The sequence below is a fragment of the Pseudophryne corroboree genome, chromosome 2 (genome assembly GCF_028390025.1).
Source record: "Pseudophryne corroboree isolate aPseCor3 chromosome 2, aPseCor3.hap2, whole genome shotgun sequence".
Lineage (NCBI taxonomy): Eukaryota > Metazoa > Chordata > Amphibia > Anura > Myobatrachidae > Pseudophryne > Pseudophryne corroboree.
In genome coordinates this window covers 472,050,828-472,075,796 of record NC_086445.1, presented here as the reverse complement: position 1 = coordinate 472,075,796, position 24,969 = coordinate 472,050,828, and the positions used below count along the sequence as shown (strand labels likewise).

At 47.9% G+C, this 24,969-nt stretch overlaps 1 protein-coding gene across 3 annotated transcripts in view; it reads right to left on the bottom strand.

The window, feature by feature from the left end:
• The window catches only part of RFFL (ring finger and FYVE like domain containing E3 ubiquitin protein ligase), a 226,003-nt gene that overhangs the window by 96,180 nt on the left and 104,854 nt on the right, over window positions 1-24,969 (bottom strand). For all 3 annotated transcript variants that reach the window (XM_063953833.1, XM_063953832.1, XM_063953830.1), the window contains one exon: window positions 5,271-5,446. In XM_063953833.1, coding sequence (XP_063809903.1) covers window positions 5,271-5,438 — 168 coding nt within the window. In that variant the 5' untranslated portion in view covers window positions 5,439-5,446. The remainder of the gene's footprint in view (window positions 1-5,270; window positions 5,447-24,969) is intronic.

Here is a 24,969-nt window from a genome sequence, read left to right as displayed (position 1 = left end):
CCCCCCGGAATGAACACTGCCGACAGTGCGCTTACATGATTTTCCGCCCAGCAAAGAATCGTGGTGGCTTCTGCCATTGCCACTCTGCTCCTTGTGCCGCCCTGGCGGTTTACATGAGCCACTGCGGTGATGTTGTCTGACTGGATCAGAACTGGTAAGTCGCGAAGCAAGGTCTCCGCTTGACGAAGGGCGTTGTATATGGCCCTCAACTCCAGGACGTTGATGTGAAGACAAGTTTCTTGACTTGACCAAAGACCCTGGAAGTTTCCTCCTTGTGCGACAGCCCCCCAACCTCAGAGGCTCGCGTCCGTGGTCACCAGGATCCAGTCCTGAATGCCGAACCTGCGGCCCTCTAGAAGGTGAGCACTGTGCAGCCACCACAGGAGAGATACCCTGGCCCTGGGAGACAGGGTGATCCGTTCCTGCATATGTAGATGGGACCCGGACCATTTGTCCAATAGGTCCCATTGGAAAGTCCTCGCATGGAACCTGCCGAAGGGGATGGCCTCGTATGAAGCCACCATCTTCCCCAGAACCTTTGTGCAATGATGCACCGAAACCTTTTTTGGCTTTAAAAGGTTCCTGACCAGGGCTATGAGCTCCTGAGCCCTCTCCACTGGAAGAAAAACTCTTTTTTGGTCTGTGTCTAGAATCAGGCCCAAAAAGGTCAGACGCGTTGCAGGTACTAGCTGGGATTTCGGTAAATTGAGAATCCAGCCGTGCATCTGCAACGTCTTCACGGACAGAGACACGCTGTCCAGCAACTTCTCCCGAGATCTCGCCTTTATAAGGAGATCGTCCAAGTACGGGATAATTGTGAATCCCTGCTTGCGCAGGAGCACCATCATTTCCGCCATTACCTTGGTGAAAATTCTCGGGCCGTGGAAAGACCAAACGGCAACGTCTAAAATTGGTAGTGACAATCCTGTACTGCAAATCTCAGAAACGCCTGGTGAGGGGGGGAAATCGGAACATGAAGGTACGCATCCTTTATGTCCAGGGACACCATCCAATCCCCTCCCTCCAGGCTGGCGATGACCATTCTGAGCGATTCCATTTTGAACTTGAAACTCTTCATGTATAGGTTCAGGGATTTTAGATTTAGAATGGGTCTGACCGAACAGTCCGGTTTCGGTACCACAAACAGGGATGAATAATAACCCTCTCCTTGCTGGAGATGAGGAACCTTGATTATCACCTGTTGAATGTACAATTTGTGAATTGCCGCTAACACTAGCTCCCTCTCTGACGGGGAAGCCGGCAGAGCAGATTTGAAAAACCGGCGAGGGGGCATGTCTTCGAATTCCAGTCTGTATCCCTGGGAAACAATCTCTATTGCCCAGGGATCCACCTGTGATTGAACCCAGACGTGGCTGAAAAGACGAAGACGTGCCCCCACTTGATCTAACCCCCCCCCCCCCCCCCCTCCCGGAAAGCCCAAGCGTCATGCTGTGGACTTTGCGGAAGTAGGGGAGGACTTCTGCTCCTGGGAACTAGCTGAGTGCAGCTTTTATCCCTTGCCTTTACCTCTGGCAACGAAGGACGATCCTCGTACCTTCTTGTTTTTATTGGAACGAAAGGACTGCATTTGATAATGTGGTACCTTCTTAGAATGCTGCGGGGTAACATAAGGTAAAAAATTCGATTTACCGGCCGTAGCAGTAGAGACTAGGTCCGAGAGGCCTTCTCCAAACTCCTCCTCCCCCTTGCAAGGCAATGACTCCATATGCCGCTTTGAGTCGGCGTCTCCCGTCCACTGTCGGGTCCACAAGAGCCGCCTAGCAGAAATAGACATAGCGTTTATTCTAGAGCTTAGTAAACAAATGTCTCTCTGAGAATCCCTCATATACAAGGCAGCATCTAAGGTGTCCATCTCCGTAGATAAGGATTCTGCCCATGCCATGACAGCACTACAAACCCAGGCCGACGCCATGGCCGGCCTAACTATAGTTCCTGAATGTGTGTAAAATGTGCTTCATGGTAAATTTCCTGCTTGCGATCAGCAGGATCCTTGAGGGAAGCAGTATCCGGAGAAGGCAGTGCCACCTTCCTGGATAAGCGTGTCAGCGCCTTGTCTACTTTAGGCGCAGATTCCCATCGTATCCGATCCTTCTGTGGAAAAGGATACGCCATGAGAATCATTTTGGGAACATGGAGTCTCCTATCCGGAGATTCCCAAGCCTTTTCGCATAATTCGCTTAGCTCAAATGAGGACGGAAACGTGACCTCAGGCTTTTTCCCTTTATACATGTGAACCCTCGTGTCAGGGACAGGGGGTTCCTCCGTGATATGCAAAACCTCTTTTATGGCAATAATCATGTACCTAATACCTTTTGCCACCTTTGGCTGTAATTTTGCATCCTCATAGTCGACACTAGAGTCAGTATCTGTGTCAGCGACCTGGGATATGGGGCGCTTTTGAGACCCTGAAGGTCCTGGCACCACAGGGACAGGCATGGACTGGCTACCTGACTGATCCCTAGCTTCAGCCTTGTCTAATCTTTTATGCAGGAGATTTACATTTGCATTCAAGACATTCAGCATATCCACCCAGTCCGGTGTCGGCGTTGCCGACAGCGACCTGACATTCAAGCACCCCCCCTCCACATTAAGCGAGCCTTCCTCATCAAACATGTCGACACACACGTACCGACACACTGCACACACCCAGGGAAACTTTTTCTGAAGACAGTATCCCCTGAAAGGCCCTTTGGAGAGACAGAGAGAGAGTATGCCAGCACACACCCCAGCGCAACAACCTGGAGACCAACACAGAATGCTTTTCCCCAGCAGCGCTGTATTATACTTTATCCGCCAAGTATGTGCCCCCCTCTCTTTTTAAACTTCACCATGTGTAAGCAGGGGAGAGTCCGGGGAGCTTCCTCTCAGCATTCTGTGGAGAGAGAAATGGCGCTGGTGAGTGCTGAGGGAGAAGCTCCGCCCCCTCGGCGGCGGGCTTCTGTCCCGCTCAAAATCGTGTAGAATGGCGGGGGCTCAATTATATACATGTACAGTGCCCAGCTGTACATGTATATACCTATTTGCCATCTAAGAGGTGTTATTATTGCTGCCCAGGGCGCCCCCCCCTGCACCCATACAGTGACCGGAGTGTGTGAGGTGATGTGGAGCAATGACGCACAGCTGCAGTGCTGTGCGTTACCTCTGTGAAGCTGAAGGCTTCTGCCGCCTGAGACGTCTTCTTGCTTCTGTTCTTCTGGCTCTGTGAGGAGAACGGCAGCGTGGCTCCGGGGGTGGACGCCCAGGACGAACCTGTGTTCACCCCCTCTGAAGCTAATGGTGTCCAGTAGCCGAGGAAGCAGATCCTATCAGTTAAGTAGGTCTGCCCCTCTCTCCTCAGTCCCTCGATGCAGGGAGCCTGTTGCCATCAGTGCTCCCTGTGAAAAAAGTAAAAATCCAAACAAAAATGCTTTCTGTAGCAAAGAACTCGAGAGCTCCCTGCAGTGCGCCCTTCATCCTCTGGGCACAGTGTAAAACTGAGGTCTGGAGGAGGGACATAGAGGGAGGAGCAAGTGAACACCCAGAATCCAAAGCTTTCTTAAAGTGCCCTATCTCCTGCGGAGCCCGTCTATTCCCCATGGTCCTTACGGAGTCCCCAGCATCCTCTAGGACGTTAGAGAAAAGCACAATATGTTTACTTAGATAGCGCTGTAATCTGTATATTGCGCCAAATATGTGCCCCCCCGCCTTCCCTTCTTTAAAACCCTCTTTCACCGTGGATAAGCAGAGGAGAGTCCGGGGAGCTTCCTCTCAGCGCTGTGCTGTGGAGAAAATGGCGCTGGTGAGTGCTGAGGAAGAAGCCCTCTCCCTCAGCGGCGGGCTTCTGTCCCGCTCAAATATGTAAAAAACCTGGCTGGGGCTCTTTATATATACAGTGCCCAGCTGTATATATATATATATATATATATATATATATATATATATATATATATATATATATATATATATATATATATATATATATATATATATATATATATATATATATATATATATACACATACACATATACTTTTGCCAGAAAACGAGTTTTATTGCTGCCCAGGGCGCCCCCCCTGCGCCCTTACAGTGTCTGCCTGTGTGTGCTATGTGGGAGCAATAGCGCACAGCTTTACTGCTGTGCGTTACCTCAGTGAAGATCTGAAGTCTTCTGCCGCCTCTGAAGTATTCTTACTTCTCATACTCACCCGGCTTCTATCTTCCGGCTCTGCGAGGAGGACGGCGGCGAGGGTGAGACCTGCGTACCGATCCCTCTGGAGCTAATGGTGTCCAGTAGCCTAAGAAGCAGAGCCTTGAAACTCACAGAAGTAGGTCTGCTTCTCTCTCCTCAGTACCACGATGCAGGGAGTCTGTTGCCAGCATGCTCCCTGAAAATAAAAAACCTAACAAAATACTTTTTCAGGAAACTCAGGAGAGCTCCTTGTAATGCACCCAGTCTCCTCTGGGCACAGTAGTAAACTGAGGTCTGGAGGAGGGGCATAGAGGGAGGAGCCAGTGCACACCCATACCTAAAGTCTTTCTTAAAGTGCCCATGTCTCCTGCGGAGCCCGTCTATCCCCATGGTCCTTATGGAGACCCCAGCATCCTCTAGGACATAAGAGAAATAAAAATAAAAAAACACACACACACACACACCACCAAGTTCTAAAACCCCTGTCCCAGCAATACATCACCTCCGCATACCTGTACCAAATATTTTAACCCATTATTGAGCTTTTAGATAAATTCACCTGAAAAACAATGTCTTAGCAGGCCAAATTATACTATTTAAACCCCTCCAAGTGCATGATTGTTTATTTGGAGGAGTGTGCCAGAGTTTCTGCACTATCTTTCAATATTTTTACCTAAAAATAAAGGGTCCTGTGAGTTGGGTCCTGTGTTACCAAGCTGAATTTACAAACTTGGTATCTACTGAAACATCCTCTTATGGTACCACTGAGTGACCACCTAATCTGCCACATCCTCATTCTAGGGAGTGCGAAATAAGGAACCAGGGTACCTCAAAACTGGTTAAAATTGTAACCGCTCAGATAAAGGAATACAGTGAAGTAACCAACTTTAGTGGACAACCAACAGCATAACGCACAAAGAAAGAAGCTTATCAGAAAAGGCAATGTTCTCCAGTCCTCAAACCCTAGGTAAAAGCTCTCCCAACATCCTTGCCAACTAGGCAGCAGCTATGAAGGCATGTAGTTAGAAAGCATTACAAATACCATAGGCCCACTTTGTTTATATTGTATATCAGGGTTTACCTTTCTACTGGCTGTTTGAAGTAGAGTACCACAAGCTCTGCAAGTGACCTCTAAAATTGGAGAGGAGGTCCTGAAGTTTGGGTTGGAATGATCTTGTGCTCTCCCACTCGGCAGGATCTCTTCTGGCTCTGTATCTACACAGAGCCAATTACAACATGCAGCCCACATAGTCACGCCTGAGGGGGAAAAAAATTTTTTTTTTAAAACTTTGAGAAATATGCTTGCCAATTTTTTTTTAAATATGTATATTATATCAGTGAGCTCTGAGCGTTTCTCCTGACTCAAAAAGGGGCAAAAATGGCTATCCCATATAGTCTTTCCCCTCCCTCAGCACCACTGTGTGGACAGAAATAATTTTGATCAGATCAATATGTTGATATTTAGAGGATAGGTAACTGCACATAATGTAATCTGCAGTTAAAATATAGGCCTGTCTGCATACTTTGCTTGTCATTTATTTATCGCAACAATGAAGGGGATTAGCACTACTCTGACAGGACTTAGCCGAAGGTCGCGGCATATACTTTATATTATATATTATAGTGCGGCACATAGTCCGTGCAGGGTGGATACTTGGCTCCTTGTGTTAATAGTCGCTGAGCTGCAGATTCCTGTAGATCTGCGTTTGTTCCCCCTTCGGTGCGTTCTTTCCTAGGAGCACCTCAATTGGTGTCAGAAAACACACACAAATGGGGGAACACACAAAACTAAAGGAAACTGCAGCTGAGTGACTATTAACACAGGGAGACAAACATCCACCACGACAGTATCCTGGGCGTGACCCCTGTCAGACATCAAGCACTGTCCAACATCAAGCTCCAAAAAGGTAGGAGGTATGCGCATCAGGATCTTATATCATTACAACCTTGAACTGCTCGCAGTCTGGGTGTTTCAAACACTAGCCCCATGTGTAAAATCTGCAACTGCAACTAAAAGGAACTTTGTATTGGGATAACTTATAACAATAGTAAACATTGAAATGGAGAATGCAAAGGTAATGTTACTGTAACAATGTAAACAAACCATTGGAAAATGAAGTTATGTATAACTATAATTATTATAAACTGTGGAGGAACAGGAAATACTTCAAGACATATGAGTCAGAAGAGAGCAACGTATAATTCATCTCCAACTGACAGCAAATGCGGTAAGAAAACAAACAAAAAAAGAAAACTAAATACAGAACTTAAAGCTTAAGAAAACCAATAAAAACAATAACGTGGCTAAATTACAGTTTAATCAGTGCTTTCCCCAGTCTTCTATTCCTTGTACCTAGTACTGTAGCTTCCTTGAACTGCCAGTATATTTCTTTACCACACCTCTTCTTGGCTTTGTGATAGTAACATCCACAAGAAGATCAGAGGCGGAGCACAAATACAGTTACTATCTGTGACCCTGGTTTCACTTTCCCCTAGAACCATCTGGTTCTCCTAATCAACTTCTATAGTGTATTTGGGGAAGAGGGGCAGTTTTCGACAACTGGAAATTCCCTGCAGTACCTGTAAATGTTTGACATGCTAGGACACACAATCTGAGTACATGTGTATTCAACATATCCAGTGACTCAGCTAGATTACTTTGCAACTTACTCTATTGTCTAATCACTAGGGCACTAGAGTGTTGACTGTTCGTATCCTTCACTTCTGTGTTGTACATTCACTCAATCTACACAGTTTTTATTATTGAATAAAAAAGGGTTACTTTTCCCCCCAAAGATTACAACCATATTGACATTTCTTCAGTGTCATCTAATTTCTAGTTTGCAACAATTAGGAGGAACACAGCTTGACAGGTATTGCATTTAGTAGTGAACAGAAATGTGTTTGCTTCTGACAAAGGTGCACCACGCACTGAAATGCTTTAAAGCAAAAGCGTACATCACTTTGGCAAGGCACTTTTTTTTTTTTTTATACAGTACATCAGACAGTATACTAATTGTGGACTCCCCATTCATGAGTGGATACAGCTAATTATTTGCAGGAGAAGCACTTTGTCTGCAAAAAGGCTGCTACGGATGAAAGCCAGTCCAACAGCTCAACTAAGAATCTGCCTAAAAGGAGTCTGCTTGCTCCATCTTCTTCCTCTCCAAGCAGGAGATCACAGAAGGTAGAGAGGGTAAAGGCCCATACACACGGTGAGATTCAGGCTATGCCCGATTCTCACTATGCGACAGGGGCTAGGTCGGCATCACAAACACATAATGAGTGTGCTTGTGATACTGACTATGTGTCAATTTTGACTCTCTCTTCTATGGGGTTCAGTATGGTATGCCGGCGGTCGGGCTCCCGGCGACCAGCATACCGGCGCCGGGAGCCCGACCGCCGGCTTAACACAGTGTGGCGAGCGCAAATGAGCCCCTTGCGGGCTCGCTGCGCTCGCCACGCTACAGGCACGGTGGCGCGCCACGCTATTTTATTCTTCCTCCAGGGGGGTCGTGGACCCCCACGAGGGAGAATAAGTGTCGGTATGCCGGCTGTCGGGATTCCGGCGCCGGTATACTGTGCGCCGGGATCCAGTCAGTCGGCATACTGAAGACCACTCCTTCTATGATATAGTCAAAATTGACTTGCCTGCACAGTCCATCTAGGCTTGCGATGCCGACCGCGCATTGGCATCGAAACAGGATCGCAAGTTGACTTTTTTACCTTGCGATCTGCACTAACTTTTATTACGATTTTGACTATATAGTCAAAATCGTAAGAAAATATCTCCCCGTGTGTACACACCATAAGGGGCACTCACATATGCACTCTTGCCAAGTGCACTGGACAATCATTCAAATAGCTATAAATGGGAAAGCCCATATCAACAACCACAGATACGGAGACACACACAGTTCCTGCTTACCAACAGACAGCGTATAGAGTCCACGTTGGTGACCGAAGAACAGGCCGGCATACAGACAGCTTGCGCTCGCAGCGCCAAGCTATCTATTCTCCCTCCAGGGGGTCGTTGACCCCCAAGAGGGAGAAAAGGTGTCTTATGCCGGATGTCAGGATTCCGGCGCCGGTATACTGTGCGCCGGGATCCCATCAGCCAGCAAACTGAAGACCACCCCTCTCCAGGGGTGGACTATGTATCTGCACTAGTGAGCGCAGTACCTATCAAAGTACCTCTCCATCATTGTCTGTTGAAAGCATACAGGTGATACTGTGTGATACTGTGCTGAATTATAAGGAACTTACTCATTCTCCAGTATTCTTTGTTAGGACACATACAGTATATCCGAAAGTATTCACAGCGCTTCACTTTTTGCACATTTTGTTATGTTACAGCGTTATTCCTTAATACAGTGTTTTTCAACTAGTGTGCCCTGAGCAGTCTCCAGGTGTGCCGCCATAGACGCGGAGCCAGACCAGTCAGTGTTTTGCCGCTACTGGGGCCCTGGAACAATCAGTACTGGTGGGTTTTATGGTTGCAGAGCCAGTTCTAATTTTGGGCCCGGGCTCTTCTGGCTTTCTCAGATGTGGCTCAGGTGTTAACTATGGAGAAGCTGCAACATGATATCCTAGGACACGCAACTGCACCATGCATCACCATTATATTTGAGTGTGCCTTGACGATATTTAAATCTTGTTCAGTGTGCCGTGAGTTCTAAAAGGTTGAAAATCTCTGCCTTAATAGAATGAATTCATTTTTCCCCTCAAAATTCTACATACAATGCCCCATAATGACAACGTGAAAAGAGTTGTTTTTTGAGATTTTTGATAATTTATTAAAAATAAAAAAAACACAAGAAATCACATATACATCCTGTTTCCACTGATCATCCTTGAGATGTTCCTACAGCATAATTGGAGTCCACCTGTGGTAAATTCAGTTGATAGGACAGGATTTCGAAAGGCACACACCTGTCTATATAAGGTCTCACACTTCAGAGTGCATATCTGAGCACAAACTAAGCATGAAGTCAAAGGAATGGTCTGTAGACCTCAGAGACAGGATTGTCTCGAGGCACAAATCTGGGGAAGGGTACAGAAAAATATCTGCTGCTTTGAAAGTCCCAATGAGCAGAGTGGCCTTCATCATCCTTAAATGGAAGAAGTTCGGAACCACAGGGACTCTTCCTAGAGCAGGCCAGCCATCTAAACTGAGCGATCGGGGAAGAAGAGCCCTAGTCAGGGAGGTGACCAAGAACCCGATGGTCACTCTGTCAGAGATACAGCATTCCTCTGTGGAGAGAGGTGAACCTTCCAGAAAGACAACAATCTCTGCAGCAATCCACCAATCAGGCCTGTATGGTAGAATGGCCAGATGGAAGCAACTCCTTAGTAAAATGCACATGGCAGCCTACCTGGCGTTTGCCAAAATGCACTTGAAGGACACTCAGACCATGAGAAACAAAATTCTCTGGTCTGATGAGACAAAGATTGAACTCTTTGGCGTGAATGCCAGGCGTCATATTTGGAGGAAACCAGGCACCGCTCATCACCAGGCCAATACCATCCCTACAGTGAAGCATGGTGGTGGCAGCATCATGCTGTGGGGATGTTTATCAGCGGCAGGAACTGAGAGACTAGTCAGGATAGAGGGAAAGATGAATGCTGCAATGTACAGAGACATCCTGGATGAAAACCTGATCCAGAGCGCTCTTGACCTCAGACTAGGGCGACGGTTCATCTTTCAGCAGGACAATGACCCTAAGCACAGAGCCAAGATATCAAAGGAGTGGCTTCAGGACAGCTCTGTGAATGTCCTTGAGTGACCCAAGCCAGACCCAGACTTGAATCCGATTGAGCATCTCTGGAGAGATCTGAAAATGGCTGTGCACCGATGCATCCCATCCAACTTGATGAAGCTTGAGAGGTGCTGCAAAGAGGAATGGGCGAAACTGTCCAAAGATAGGTGTGCCAAGCTTGTGGCATCATATTCAAAAAGACTTGAGGCTGTAATTGCTGCAAAAGGTGCATCAACAAAGTATTGAGCAAAGGCTGTGAATACTTATGTACATGTGATTTCTTAGTTTATTTTTAATAAATTTGCAAAAATTTAAAAAAAACTTTTTTTCACGTTGTCATTATGGGGTGTTGTGTATAGAATTTTGAGGGAAAAATGAATTTATTCCATTATGGAATAAGGCTGTAACATAACAAAATGTGGGAAAAGTGGAGTGCTGTGAATTCTTTTCGGATGCACTGTATACTGAAACGTATAATCATCATACTATTATATTTAGCTTTTTATCTGTGCCAGCAGTAATATAATTTCTTAATATTTTAAGAACATTTGTGATATTCATAGAATTTTAAAATACATGCCTTTATGTTTTTTTACAGTTGATGTACGTCAATAAATTTGGAGACATATGTTATATTCATTCAAGAGTTTTGGGAGCTATTGTACAACACTTACACATGTGCAGCAGATTATCCCCCCAGCACACTAAAAAAAAATAAGATTTTAAACCTAACGGTAAATCTTTTTCTCCTAGTCCGCAGAGGATGCTGGGGACTCCGTAAGGACCATGTGGTATAGACGGGCTCCGCAGGAGACATGGGCACTCTAATGACTTTACATGGGTGTGCACTGGCTCCTCCCTCTATGCCCCTCCTCCAGACCTCAGTTAGAGAACTGTGCCCAGAGGAGACAGACAGTACGAGGAAAGGATTTTTGTTAATCTAAGGGCAAGATACATACCAGCCCACACCATCCACACCGTACAACTTGGAACATACGAACCAGTTAACAGTATGAAACAAAACCGCATCAGCCCGAGACTGATCAAAACTGTAACATAACCCTTATGTAAGCAATAACTATATACAAGTCTTGCAGAATTTAGTCCACACTGGGACGGGAACCCAGCATCCTCTACGGACTAGGAGAAAAAGATTTACCGGTAGGTTTAAAATCTTATTTTCTCTTACGTCCTAGAGGATGCTGGGGACTCCGTAAGGACCATGGGGATTATACCAAAGCTCCAGACCGGGCGGGAGAGTGCGGATGACTCTGTAGCACAGATTGAGCAAACATGAGGTCCTCCTCAGCCAAGGTATCAAACTTGTAGAATTTAGCAAAAGTGTTTGAACCCGACCAAGTCCCCGCTCGGCAAAGCTGTTATGCCGAGAAGCCTCGGGCAGCCGCCCAAGAAGAGCCCACCTTCCTAGTGGAATGGGCCTTTACCGAATTTGGTAACGGCAATCCAGCCGTAGAATGAGCCTGCTGAATCGTGTTACAGATCCAGCGAGCAATAGTCTGTTTAGAAGCAGGAGCGCCAAGCTTGTTGGCTGCATACAGGACAAACAGTGCCTCTGTTTTCCTAACTCGAGCCGTCCTGGCTACATAAATTTTTAAGGCCCTGACTACATCAAGGGACTTGGAATCCTCCAAGTCACCCGTAGCCACAGGCACCACGATAGGTTGGTTCATATGAAAAGATGAAACCACCTTAGGCAAAAATTGAGGACGAGTCCTTAATTCTGCTCTATCCACATGGAAAATCAGATAGGGGCTCTTGTGAGACAAAGCCGCCAATTCGGACACCCGCCGTGCAGATGCCAAGGCCAACAACATGACCATCTTCCAAGTGAGAAATTTTAAATACACCGTTTGAAGAGGCTCAAACCAATGAGATTTTAGGAACTGTAACACCACGTTAAGGTCCCATGGTGCCACTGGGGGCACAAAAGGAGGCTGGATGTGCAGCACTCCCTTTACAAACGTCTAGACTTCTGGGAGAGAAGCCAATTCCTTCTGAAAGAAAATTGATAGGGCCGAAATCTGTACCTTAATGGAGCCTAACTTTAGGATCATATCCACTCCTGTCTGTAGAAAGTGGAGAAAACTACCCAGATGGAAATCTTCCGTAGGAGCATTCTTGGCTTCACGCCAAGATACATACTTCCTCCAGATGCGGTGATAATGTTTCGCCGTCACCTCCTTCCTAGCCTTAATCAGAGTAGGGATGACTTACTCCGGAATACCTTTCCCCACTAGGATTTGGTGTTCAACCGCCCTGCCGTCAAACGTAACCGCGGTAAGTCTTGGAACACGCAGGGCCCCTGCTGCAATAGGTCTTCCCAGAGAGGAAGAGGCCAAGGATCTTCTGTGAGCATTTCCTGAAGATCTGAATATCAGGCCCTTCGAGGCCAATCCGGAACAATGAGTATTGTCTGCACTCTTTTTTGTCTTATGATTCTCAGTATTTTTGAGATGAGCGGAAGAGGAGGGAACACATAGACCAGGGCGTCCACCGCTACTGCCTGAGGGTCCCTTGACCTGGCACAATACCTCTGCAGCTTCTTGTTGAGGCGTGACGCCATCATGTCTATTTGTGGAAGACCCCACTGACTTGTTATCTCTGCAAAAACTTCTTGATGAAGTCCCCACTCTCCTGGATGGAGATCGTGTCTGCTGAGGAAGTCTGCTTCCCAGTTGTCCACTCCCGGAATGAAGACTGCTGACAGAGCGCTTGCGTGATTTTCCGCCCAGCGAAGAATCCTGGTGGCTTCTGCCATTGCCACTCTCTTCCTCGTCCCGCCTTGACTGTTTACATGAGCCACAGCTGTGACGTTGTCTGATTGAATCAGAACCGGTAGGTCGCAAAGAAGATTCTCCGCTTGTCGTAGGCCAATGTATATTGCACTCAATTCCAGTACGTTGATGTGTAGACAAGCCTCCTGTCTTGACCATAGTCCCTGAAAATTTCTTCCTTGTGTGACTGCTCCCCATCCTCGGAGGCTCGCGTCCGTGGTCACCAGAACCCAGTCTTGAATGCCGAACCTGCGACCTTCGAGAAGGTGAGCACTCTGCAGCCACCACAGGAGAGACACCCTGGCCCTGGGGGACAGGCTTATTTTCTGATGTATTTGTAGATGGGACCCCGACCACTTGTCCAGAAGGTCCCACTGAAACGTCCTCGCATGGAACCTGCCGAAGGGGATGGCCTCGTAGGTCGCCACCATTTTTCACAGTACTCGAGTGCATTGATGGACTGACACTTTTTTCGGTTTCAACAGGTCTATGACCATGTTCTGGAGTTCCTGGGCTTTTTTCATCGGGAGAAAAACTCTTTTGTTCCGTGTCCAGAATCATGCCTAAGAAAGATAGCCGAGTCGTTGGAATCAACTGTGACTTTGGTAGATTTAGAATCCAGCCATGCTGCTGCAGCACTCTCAGGGAGAGCGACACACTTTTCTGCAATTGATCTCTCGATCTTGCTTTTATCAGGAGATCGTCCAAGTACGGGATAATTGTGACTCCCTGCCTGCGCAGGAGCACCATCATTTCCGCCATTACCTTGGTGAAAATCCTCGGGGCCGTAGAAAGCCCAAACGGCAACATCTGAAACTGGTAATGACAGTCCTGTACAGCGAATCTCAGGTATGCCTGATGAGGGGGATATATGGGGACATGAAGGTATGCATCCTTTATGTCTAGTGACACCATAAAATCCCCCCCCTTCCAGGCTGGAGATAACTGCCCGGTGCGATTCCATCTTGAATTTGAACTTTTTCAAGTACAGGTTTAGGGATTTTAGATTTAGAATGGGTCTGACCGAGCCATCCGGTTTCGTGACCACAAACAGGGTTGAATAGTACCCCTTCACCTGTTGAACTAGGGGTACCTTGACAATCACTTGTTGTTGACACAGTTTTTGAATTGCAGCTAAAACTATCTCCCTTTCTGGGGGAGCAGCACGTCTTCGAATTCCAGCTTGTAGCCTTGGGATACAATTTCCATCGCCCAAAGATCCACGTCTGACTGAACCCAGACGTGGCTGAAGAGTCGAAGACGTGCCCCCACCGGCGCGGACTCCCTCAGTGGAGCCCAAGCGTCATGCGGTGGATTTAGTAGAAGCCGGGGAGGACTTCTGCTCCTGGGAACTAGCCGTAGCAGGCATTCTTTTCCCTCTACCCTTACCTCTGGCGAGGAAGGAAGAGCCCCGACCTCTTCTGGACTTATGCAACCGAAAGGACTGCATCTGATATTGTGGTGTTTTCTTTTGCTGTGGGGGAACATAAGGTAAAAAAGTAGATTTACCCACGGTAGCTGTGGAAACCAGGTCCACGAGACCTTCCCCAAATAAAACCTCACCCTTGTAAGGCAAAACTTCCATATGTCTCTTTGAGTCGGCATCACCCGTCCATTGGCGGGTCCACAGGGCTCGCCTAGCAGAAATCGCCATGGCGTTGGCTCTCGAACCTAACAGCCCAACGTCTCTCAAAGCGTCTCTCATATATAAGACTGCGTCTTTAATGTGACCTAAGGTCAATAAAATGCTATCCCTATCTAGGGTATCAATGTCAGATGACAAGGTATCTGCCCAAGCTGCTACAGCGCTACAAACCCAAGCCGACGCTATTGCCGGTCTGAGCAAAGCACCCGTATGTGCATAAATTGATTTTAAGGTAGTTTCCTGTCAGTGATCAGCAGGATCCTTGAGGCTGCCGTGTCTGGAGACGGTAGCGTCACCTTTTTGGACAAGCGCGTTAAAGCCTTGTCCACCCTGGGCGAGTATTCCCACCGTAACCTGTCCTGTGCAGGGAAAGGATACGCCATAAGACTTCTCTTGGGAATCTGCAGTTTCTTGTCTGGAGTTTCCCAAGCCTTTTCAAATAATGAATACTTTTGGCCACCCTTGGGTGTAACCTCGCATCATCGTAGTCGACACTGGAGTCAGAATCTGTGTCGGTATCAGTGTCTGCTACTTGGGACAGGGGACGTTTCTGAGACCCTGGAGGGCCTTGTGATACAGCCAAAGCCATGGATTGACTCCCTGTCTTTTCTCTGGACTCTGCTTTGTCCATTCTCTTATGTAATAGAGACACATTTGCATTTAAAACATTCAACATATCCAGCCAATCAGGTGCCGGCGACGCCGACGGAGACACCACAATCATCTGCTCCACCTCCTCCTTAGATGAGCCTTCCGCTTCAGACATGCCGACACACACAGGAAATATATATATATATATATATATATATATATATATATATATATATATATGACAGTCCCCCAATAAGGCCCTTTGGAGAGACAGAGAGAGAGAGAGAGAGAGAGAGAGAGAGAGAGAGAATATGCCAGCACACACCCAGCGCCACCGGAATAAAATCCCAGTCAGTACAGCGCTTTTATAAATATACTCACTGCGCCAAATAAATGTTCCCCCCCTTCTCTTTTTTTTTGCCCTCTGTACTTGTGTTCAGCAGGGGAGTCCGGGGAGCCAGCTTCTCTGCAGCGTGCTGTGGAGAAAAATGGCACTGGTTAGTGCTGAGGAATCAAGCTCCGCCCCCTTACCGGCGGCCTTCGATCCCGCTCATATCTTTATCCTGGCAGGGTTTTTTGCAATATACTGCCTCCGCAGTATTTAACTATGCCAGTGTCCCTAGAGGGTTAATAATTGCTGCCCAGGGCGCCCCCCCTGCGCCCTGCACCCATACAGTGCCGCCAGTGTGTGTGTGTGTTGGGAGCAATGGCGTGCAGCGGTAAGTCTTCTGCCGCCTTTGAAGTCTTCTATCTTCTCATACTCACCCGGCTTCTATCTTCCGGCTCTGTGAGGAGGACGGCGGCGCGGCTCCGGGACGAACGGCAAGGGTGAGATCTGTGTTCCGACCCTCTGGAGCTAATGGTGTCCAGTAGCCTAAGAAGCAGTGCCTATCATTTAAGTAGGTCTGCTTCTCTCCCCTCAGTCCCACGATGCAGGGGAGCCTGTTGCCAGCAGTGCTCCCTGAAAATAAAAAACCTAACAAAAAGTCTTTTTTCAGAGAAACTCCGTAGAGTTCCCCTGCAGTGCACCCAGTCTCCTCTGGGCACAGGATCTAACTGAGGTCTGGAGGAGGGGCATAGAGGGAGGAGCCAGTGCAAACCCATCTAATGTCTTTAGAGTGCAGTCCTAACACTACATAATAGCAGTGCCCACATAGGGATATGTGATTTGTCTACAGTTAGGCCTCATGATAAAGGCTCATACTAAAACACATCGAGAGAGAGAGAGAGAGAGAGAGAGAGAGAGAGAGAGAGAGAGAGAGAGAGAGAGAGAGAGAGAGAGAGAGAGAGAGAGAGAGAGAGAGAGAGAGAGAGAGAGAGAGAGAGAGAGAGATAACTTACCCGGAAGCTACCCCCAGGATCTCCAATTAGCATTACTGGGAACAGCGGGGCAGATGTATTAACCTGCAGAAGGCATAAGGAAGTGATAAACCAGTGATATGTGCAAGGTGATAAAGGCACCAGCCAATCAGCTCCAATATGTAAATGAACAGTTAGGATCTGATTGGCTGATGCCTTTATCACCTTGCACATCACACTGGTTTATCACTTCCTTATGCCTTCTCCAGGTTAATACATCTGCCCAGCATGCCTTCCAAATACTGCTCCCATTCAATGCCTCTCTCACACATGCAGACAGTGGCAGTTGTTCCATCATTCCTGTTCCTTGTAATGCTAATGGGAGTTCCTGGGGGTGGCTCTCCCGGGTAAGTTAGCTCTTTGTCTGGATGTGTTTTAGTAGGAGCCTTTATCAGGTTCAGGCATGGTTACAGGGAATTTTTTAGTGTGCTGGGGGAATCCAAGCAGAGGGTGAAGGGGGGCTTGGGGAGGGGAGAGCACCCTCCCTCTCTGTCTGCTGTTTGTCTGTGACCCCTCCCCCTTTCTAGCACCTGATCTATAATTATCTCCAGGAATGATAGAGCAACTGCCACTGTTTGTCTGCACATGTGCAGCAGATATCAGTTTGTCTACTGACTTGTGTCCAAAAGGTTTTTGCGCACTTTAATCATCTACTCCTGAAAGTCGAAAATTGTGTGCCGGTCATTGCGGGTTGCTGGATGACCCATGCCATACATTCCTGGGCCACTCAAATTCAGGGGGGAATCTCGGGGATATGCCCTTAGTTACTATGGTAACCCTCCTAAAATACATTTGGGACACTACACGTGTCCTCTGTGATTCACTCAAGGAGATGGGGAACATTAATGCTTGGACTTCTGCCATAGCAGTGTCGTCTCGCAGTGCCTTATGGTTGTGGACACAATCTAAACGTAGTATGGAATCCCTCCCCTTTTCAGGGGAATGGCTCTTTGGGGTTGAATTGGATACCTGGATTTCCAAAGTTACGGCTGAGAAAGTCATGTTTCACCCCTCTGGGGACCCACCGGCGAGACGCTCCTATCCGGAGCAGTCTGTCAAGTCCTTTCGGTATAACGGTATAACAGATTTCGAACTAAGGCCAGAGGTGCCTCCAAAGTGAATAGAGGCACCTGAAGCAAGTCCAGAAAACCTGCACGCATCAGCTCTCAGGAACAGTCCACTGGTATTGCTTCCACTAAGGCTTCAACATGACGGTGCCCACCCACCCCGGGGGGATCTAGCGGTGGGAGCTCGACTGCGTCACTTCAGCAGCTTCTGGGAAACTTCTTGTCAGGATACCTGGGTCAGATCTCGTTTCTCAGGGCTACAATCTGCAGTTCGACAGTACTCCTGCCCAACGATTTTTCAAATCAAGCTTACCAACTTTGGAGGATATGCAAGTTACATTGCAACAGGTCATCCGAAAGTTGGTCCAGTCCCACGTCATTGTTCCAGTACCAATACCGCGGCAAAGTTTTACTCAAACCCGTTTGTGGTGCCAAAACCGGACGGTTCGTTCAGACCCATTTTGAATCTAAAATCCTTGAATCCTTATTTGAAGGTGTTCAAGTTCAAGATGGAATCCCTGCGAGCAGAGATTGCAGGCCTGGAAGAGCAGAAATGCATGGTCTCCTTGGATATCAAGGACTCCTATCTCCATATTCCGATTTCGCTGCCTCATCAGGCGTACCTGCGGTTTGCCCTGCTGGACAATAACTTCCCATTCCAGTCACTGCCCTTCGGCCTGTCCACTGCCCCAAGGATATTCACAAAAGTGATGGCGGAGATGTTTCAACTCCGGGTCCAGGGGGTCAATGTTATCCCTTATCCGGACAATCTTCTGATAAAAGCATGATCCAAGGAGCTTTTGTTGCTCCATATCGACCGCACTATCCATTTTCTGTCAGACCATGGGTGGATCCTCAACTTACAGAAGTCCCACCTGGAGCCAACTCAGAGGCTCCTGTTTCTGGGAATGTTGCTGGATACTGTGGTCCAGAAGGTGTTTATACCAGAGGACAAGGCGAAAACACTTCAGGAGATGGTCCACTTGGTGCTCCGACCTACTCGAGTGTCCTTCCGCCTTTGCATATGATTGTTGGGAAAGATGGTTGCCTCATACGAGGTGATCTAGTATGGGAGGTTCCATGCCAGAACATTTCAATTGGATCTCCTGAGCAAGTGGTCCAGATCGCATCCACAGATGCACCAGATGATTCGGCTGTCACCTCAGGCCAGGATTTCCCTTCTGTGGTGGCTACAGTCATCCAATCTCCTGGAAGGCCAGTGTTTCAGGATCCAGGATTGGACCCTCCTCAGGACAGATGCAAGTCTACGGGGATGGTGAGCTGTCACCCAAGGGGCGCAGTTCCAGGGCAGGTGGTATGCCCACCAAGCCCTCCTTCTGATCAACATTCTGGAACTTCGGGCGATCTACAATGCTCTGCTTCAGGCCTCTGCTCAAGGATTACATGATCCAGGTACAGTCTGACAACGTCACGGCAGTGTCGTATATCAATCGACAAGGAGGGACAAAAAGCAGAGCCTGCATGCGAGAGGTGTCAAAGATACTCCTCTGGGAGGAAAAAAATGCAAGAGCAATGTCAGCAATCTTCATTCCGGGTGTGGACACCTGGGAGGCGGACTTCCCGAGTCGTCACAATCTCCACCCAGGGTAGTAGGGGCTCCACCATCTGGTGTTTCAGTAGATGGACCGGTGGGGTTGCCCACAAATAGACATGATGGCTTCTCGTCTCAACAAGAAACTTCCCTGGTATTGCTCACGGACCAGGGACCCTCGGGCGAGGGCAGTGGATGCACTGGCTTCGCCTTACCGGCTGGTCTACCAGTTTCCTCCGATTCCGTTGCTCCCAAGGGTGCTAAAGCGAATCAGGATTCAAAGAGTCCAGGCAATTCTGATTGGCCCAGATTGGCCTCGGAGGGCGTGGTACGAAGATCTTCTGAACATGTCCGTCAAAAACACTATCATCATATGTGGAGGAGATTTATCTCTTGGTGCGAGGAACGCACGTATCCGCCTGCTGAGTTTCACTTGGGACGCTTCTTACGTTTCCTGCTGGCTGGTGTGGATAAGGGCTTACGTCTGGGTTCCATTAAGGACCAGATTTCAGCCCTCTCCATTTTCTTCCAGAAGAAATTGGCAGTGTTGCCAGAAGTTCAGACCTTCTTGCAAGGGGTTCCCTGGGATTTGGATGTAGCATTGGATTTTCTACAGTCCTCCTGGTTTGAACCTCTGATGATGGTAGAAGACAAGTACCTCACGTGGAAGACTGATGTTACTGGCCCTGGCTTCTGCTCGACGTGTCTCAGAATTGGGGGCCTTGTCGTGTAAAGTTCTTACTCAGTCTTTTATGAGGATAGAGCGGAGCTCCGGACCAGGCAGCAGTTCCTGCCTAAGGATGTCTCTGCGTTTCACTTGAATCAGCCTCTTGCGATTCCATCCAGTTCTGGCGCTTCTGCTCCTCTGGAGGCATTGGATGTGCTGCGAGCCTTGAAGATCTATGTCGAGAGAACGGCTCGGATCAGAAAGACGGATTCTTTGTTTGTGCTCTATAATGCACAGAAAAAGGGTTGTCCTGCTTCAAAGCAGTCCACTGCTCGTTGGATTAGGCTTACTATTCAACAGGCCTATGTGCCGGCCGCCTTACCTGTTCCTAAGTCTCTGAAGGCCCACTCTACGAGATCAGTGGGTTCTTCTTGGGCGGCTGCCCGTGGAGTCTAGGCCTTGCAACTATGCCGAGCTGCTACCTGGTCGTCGAAGAACACTTTTGTGAAGTTCTACAAGTTTGATACCCTGGCCAAAGAGGATTCCCAGTTTGGGCAGACGGTGCTGCAGCAGTCTCCGCAATTTCTGGAAGTTTTGGGATGTCCCCATCGTACTAGTTTCCCCCAATATCCCTTATGGATGCTAGAGAAAATAGGATTTTAATTACCTACCAGTAAATCCTTTTCTCGTAGTCCATAAGGGATATTGAGCGCCCGCCTCAGTGCGTTGACTTTTCTACAGGTTCTCTGTTGTGTGGTTACCTGTTTAGCTGTTGCTGGTTGTTATATGTTGGTGGTGTGCTGGTGTGTAAATCTCACCACTCTTTGTTATCGTATTCCTTCTCTCATACATGTCCTCTCTCCATCGGGCACATTTTTACCTGTAACTGCCTGTGGGATTGGGCATAGAGGGGAGGAGCCAACACATCCAGTTGAAGAAATTTAAAGTGCACTAACTCCTTTGGACCCCGTTTATACCCCATCGTACTAGATTCCCCCAATATCCCTTATGGACTACGAGAAATTAAGATTTTACTTACCGGTAAATCTATTTCTCGTAGTCCGTAGTGGATGCTGGGGACTCCGTAAGGACCATGGGGAATAGACGGGCTCCGCAGGAGACATGGGCACTTTAAGAAAGAATTTAGATTCTGGTGTGCTCTGGCTCCTCCCTCTATGTCCCTCCTCCAGACCTCAGTTAGAGAAACTGTGCCGGGAAGAGCTGACAGTACAAGGAAAGGATTTTGGAAATCCAGGGCAAGACTCATACCAGCCACACCAATCACACCGTATAACTTGTGATAAACTTACCCAGTCAACAGTATGAACAACAACAGAGCATCAGTTCAACCCTGATGCAACAATAACATAGCCCTTATTGCAGCAATAACTATATACAAGTATTGCAGAAAAAGTCCGCACTTGGGACGGGCGCCCAGCATCCACTACGGACTACGAGAAATAGATTTACCGGTAAGTAAAATCTTATTTTCTCTAACGTCCTAGTGGATGCTGGGGACTCCGTAAGGACCATGGGGATTATACCAAAGCTCCCAAATGGGCGGGAGAGTGCGGACGACTCTGCAGCACCGAATGAGCAAACTCTCATGAGGTCCTCCTCAGCCAGGGTATCAAACTTGTAGAACTTTGCAAAAGTGTTTGAACCTGACCAAGTAGCAGCTCGGCATAGTTGTAATGCCGAGACCCCTCGGGCAGCCGCCCAAGAAGAGCCCACCTTCCTAGTGGAATGGGCTTTAACTGATTTTGGCAGCGGCAATCCAGTCGCAGAATGAGCCTGCTGAATCGTGTTACAGATCCAGCGAGCAATAGTTTGCTTTGAAGCAGAAGCACCCAGCTTGTTGGATGCATACAGGAGAAACAGTGACTCCGTTTCCTGACTCTAGCCGTTCTGGCTACATAAACCTTCAAAGCCCTGACCACATCCAGTAACTCGGAATCCTCCAAGTCACGAGTAGCCACAGGCACCACAATAGGTTGGTTCATATGAAAAGATGACACCACTTTTGACAGAAATTGTGGACAGGTCCGCAATTCTGCTCTATCCATATGGAAAACAAGATAGGGGCTTTTATGTGACAAAGCCGCTAATTCTGACACACGCCTAGCCTAAGCCAAGGCTAATAGCATGACCACTTTCCACGTGAGATATTTTAACTCCACCATTTTAAGTGGTTCAAACCAGTGTGATTTCAGGAAACTTAACACCACGTTAAGATCCCAAGGTGCCACTGGAGGCACAAAAGGAGGCTGAAAATGCAGCACTCCCTTACAAACGTCTGAACTTCTGGTAGAGAAGCCAACTCTTTTCGAAAGAAAATGGATAGGGCCGAAATCTGGACCTTAATGGAACCCAATTTTAGGCCCAAATTCACTCCCGACTGTAGGAAGTGAAGGAAACGGCCCAGCTGGAATTCCTCTGTAGGAGCATTCCTGGCCTCACACCAAGAAACATATTTTCGCCATATACGGTGATAATGTTTAGCTGTCACGTCCTTCCTAGCCTTTATCCGCGTAGGAATGACCTCGTCCGGAATGCCCTTTTCTGCTAGGATCTGGCGTTCAACTGCCATGCCGTCAAACGCAGCCGCGGTAAGTCTTGGAACAGACAGGGCCCCTGTTGCAACAGGTCCTGTCTTAGAGGAAGAGGCCACGGGTCCTCTGTGAGCATTTCTTGCAGATCTGGATACCAGGTCCTTCGTGGCCAATCTGGAACAATGAGGATTGTTCTCACTCCTCTTTTTCTTATTATCCTCAGCACCTTGGGTATGAGAGGAAGAGGAGGAAATAAATAGACCGACTGGAACACCCACGGTGTCACCAGTGCGTCCACAGCTATCACCTGAGGGTCTCATGACCTGGCGCAATACCTCTGTAGCTTTTTGTTGAGGCGGGATGCCATCATATCCACCTGTGGCAGTTCCCACCGACTTGCAATCTGTGTGAAGACTTCTTGATGAAGTCCCCACTCTCCCGGGTGGAGGTCGTGCCTGCTGAGGAAGTCTGCTTCCCAGTTGTCCACTCCCGGGATGAACACTGCTGACAGTGCGCTTACGTGATTCTCCGCCCAGCGAAGAATTCTGGTGGCTTCTGACTGAATCAGAACCGGTTGGTCGCGACGCAGGGTCTTCGCTTGACGTAGGGCGTTGTATACGGCCCTTAGTTCCAGGATGCTGATGTGAAGGCAAGTCTCCTGACTTACCCACAGAGCTTGGAACTTTTTTCCCCTGTGTGACTGCTCCCCACCCTCGGAGGCTTGCATCCGTGGTCACCAGGATCCAGTCCTGAATGCCGAATCTGCGGCCCTCGAGAAGATGAGCACTCTGCAGCCACCACAGAAGAGACACCCTGGCCCTGGGGGATAGGGTGATTAACCGATGCATCTGTAGATGTGATCCGGACCACTTGTCCAGCAAGTCCCATTGAAAGGTCCTCGCATGGAACCTGCCGAAGGGAATGGCCTCGTGTGATGCCACCATCCTTCCCAGGACTCGACTGCAGTGATGCACTGACACCTGTTTTGGTTTTAATAGGTTCCTGACCAGTGTCATGAGCTAATGAGCTCTCTCTATCGGGAGATAAACCCTTTTGTCTAGAATCATGCCTAGGAAAGGCAGATGAGCCGTAGAAACCAACTGCGACTTTGGAATATTTAGAATCCAGCCGTGTTGTCGTTACACTTCCAGAGAAAGTGATACGCTGTTCAGCAACTGCTCTCTTGATCTCGCTTTTATGAGGAGATCGTCCCAGTATGGGATAATTGTGACACCTTGCTTCCGCAGGAGCACCATCATTTCCGCCATTACCTTGGTGAAGATTCTCGGGGCCGTGGAGAGACCAAACGGCAACGTCTGAAATTGGTAATGACAATCCTGTACCGCAAATCTGAGGTACGCCTGATGAGGTGGATAAACGGGGACATGAAGGTATGCATCCTTTATGTCCAGAGACACCATAAAATCTCCCCCTTTCAGGCTTGCTATGACCGCTCTTAGCGATTCCATTTTGAACTTGAACCCTTTCAGGTATATGTTCAGGGATTTTAAATTCAATATGGGTCTGACCGAACCGTCCGGTTTCGGGACTACAACATGGTCGAATAATAACCCCCTCCTTGTTGAAGGAGGGGAACCTTGACCACCACCTGTTGAAGATACAATTTGTGAATTGCAGTTAACACTATTTCCCTCTTGTGGGGAGAAGCCGGCAGGGCCGTCGGTGAGGGGGCATCTCCTCTAAGTCCAGCTAGTATCCCTGAGACACAATATTGCCCAGGGATCCAACAGGGAGTGAACCCACTTGTGGCTGAAATTACGAAGACGTGCCCCCACCGGGCCTAGCTCCGCCTGTGGAGCCCCAGCGACATGCGGTGGATTTTGTAGAGGCCGGGGAGGACTTCTGTTCCTGGGAACTAGCTGTGTTGTGCAGCTTCTTTCCTCTGCCCCTGCTTCTGGCAAGAAAGGACGTACCCCGTACCCCTTTGTGATCGAAAGGCTGCATTTGATAATGTCGTGCTTTCCTAGGCTGTGCAGGAATATAAGGCAAAAGATCAGAATTACCAGCCATAGCTGTGGAGATCAGGTCCGAGATCCCTTCTCCACACAATCCTCAGCCTTCCATATGCCTCTTAAGTCGGCATCACCTGTCCATTGCATATCTACAGGACACGTCAAGCAGAAATCGACATAGCGTTGACTCTAGAACCCAGTAGACTAATGCCTTTTTGGGCCTGTTAGATAGATAGATAGATATAGATATATATCTATCTTAAGACTGCATCTTATATATATATATATTATATATATATATATATATATATATATATATATATATATATATATATATATATATATACATACATACATACACACACACACATACTAGGGTCTCAATCTCTGCTGATAAGGTACCTGTCCACGCTGCTACAGCGCTATAAACCCATGCCGACACAATCGCCGTTCTGAGTAGTGTACCAGAATGTGCACGCTATCTGCAGGATCCCTGAGGATAGCTGTTAAGTCAGGGCTACCTTTTGGGCAAACGTGACACCCTAGGGGAAGATTCCCATCGTATCCTGGCCCTAGTAGGGGAAGGATACTCCCTGAGAATTCTTTGTGGGAAACTGCAGTCTCTTCTCTGGAGATTCCCGCTCTTTTTCATCATGAGAGGAGGGAAATTTACCTCAGCTTTCTTCCCCTTAAACATGTGTACCCTTGTGTCAGGGACAGATGAGTCATTAGTGATATGCAAATCATCTTTTATTACAATGATCATATATTGAATACTTTCCTGCCATTTTGGCTGTAACTTTGCATTATCGTAGTCGAC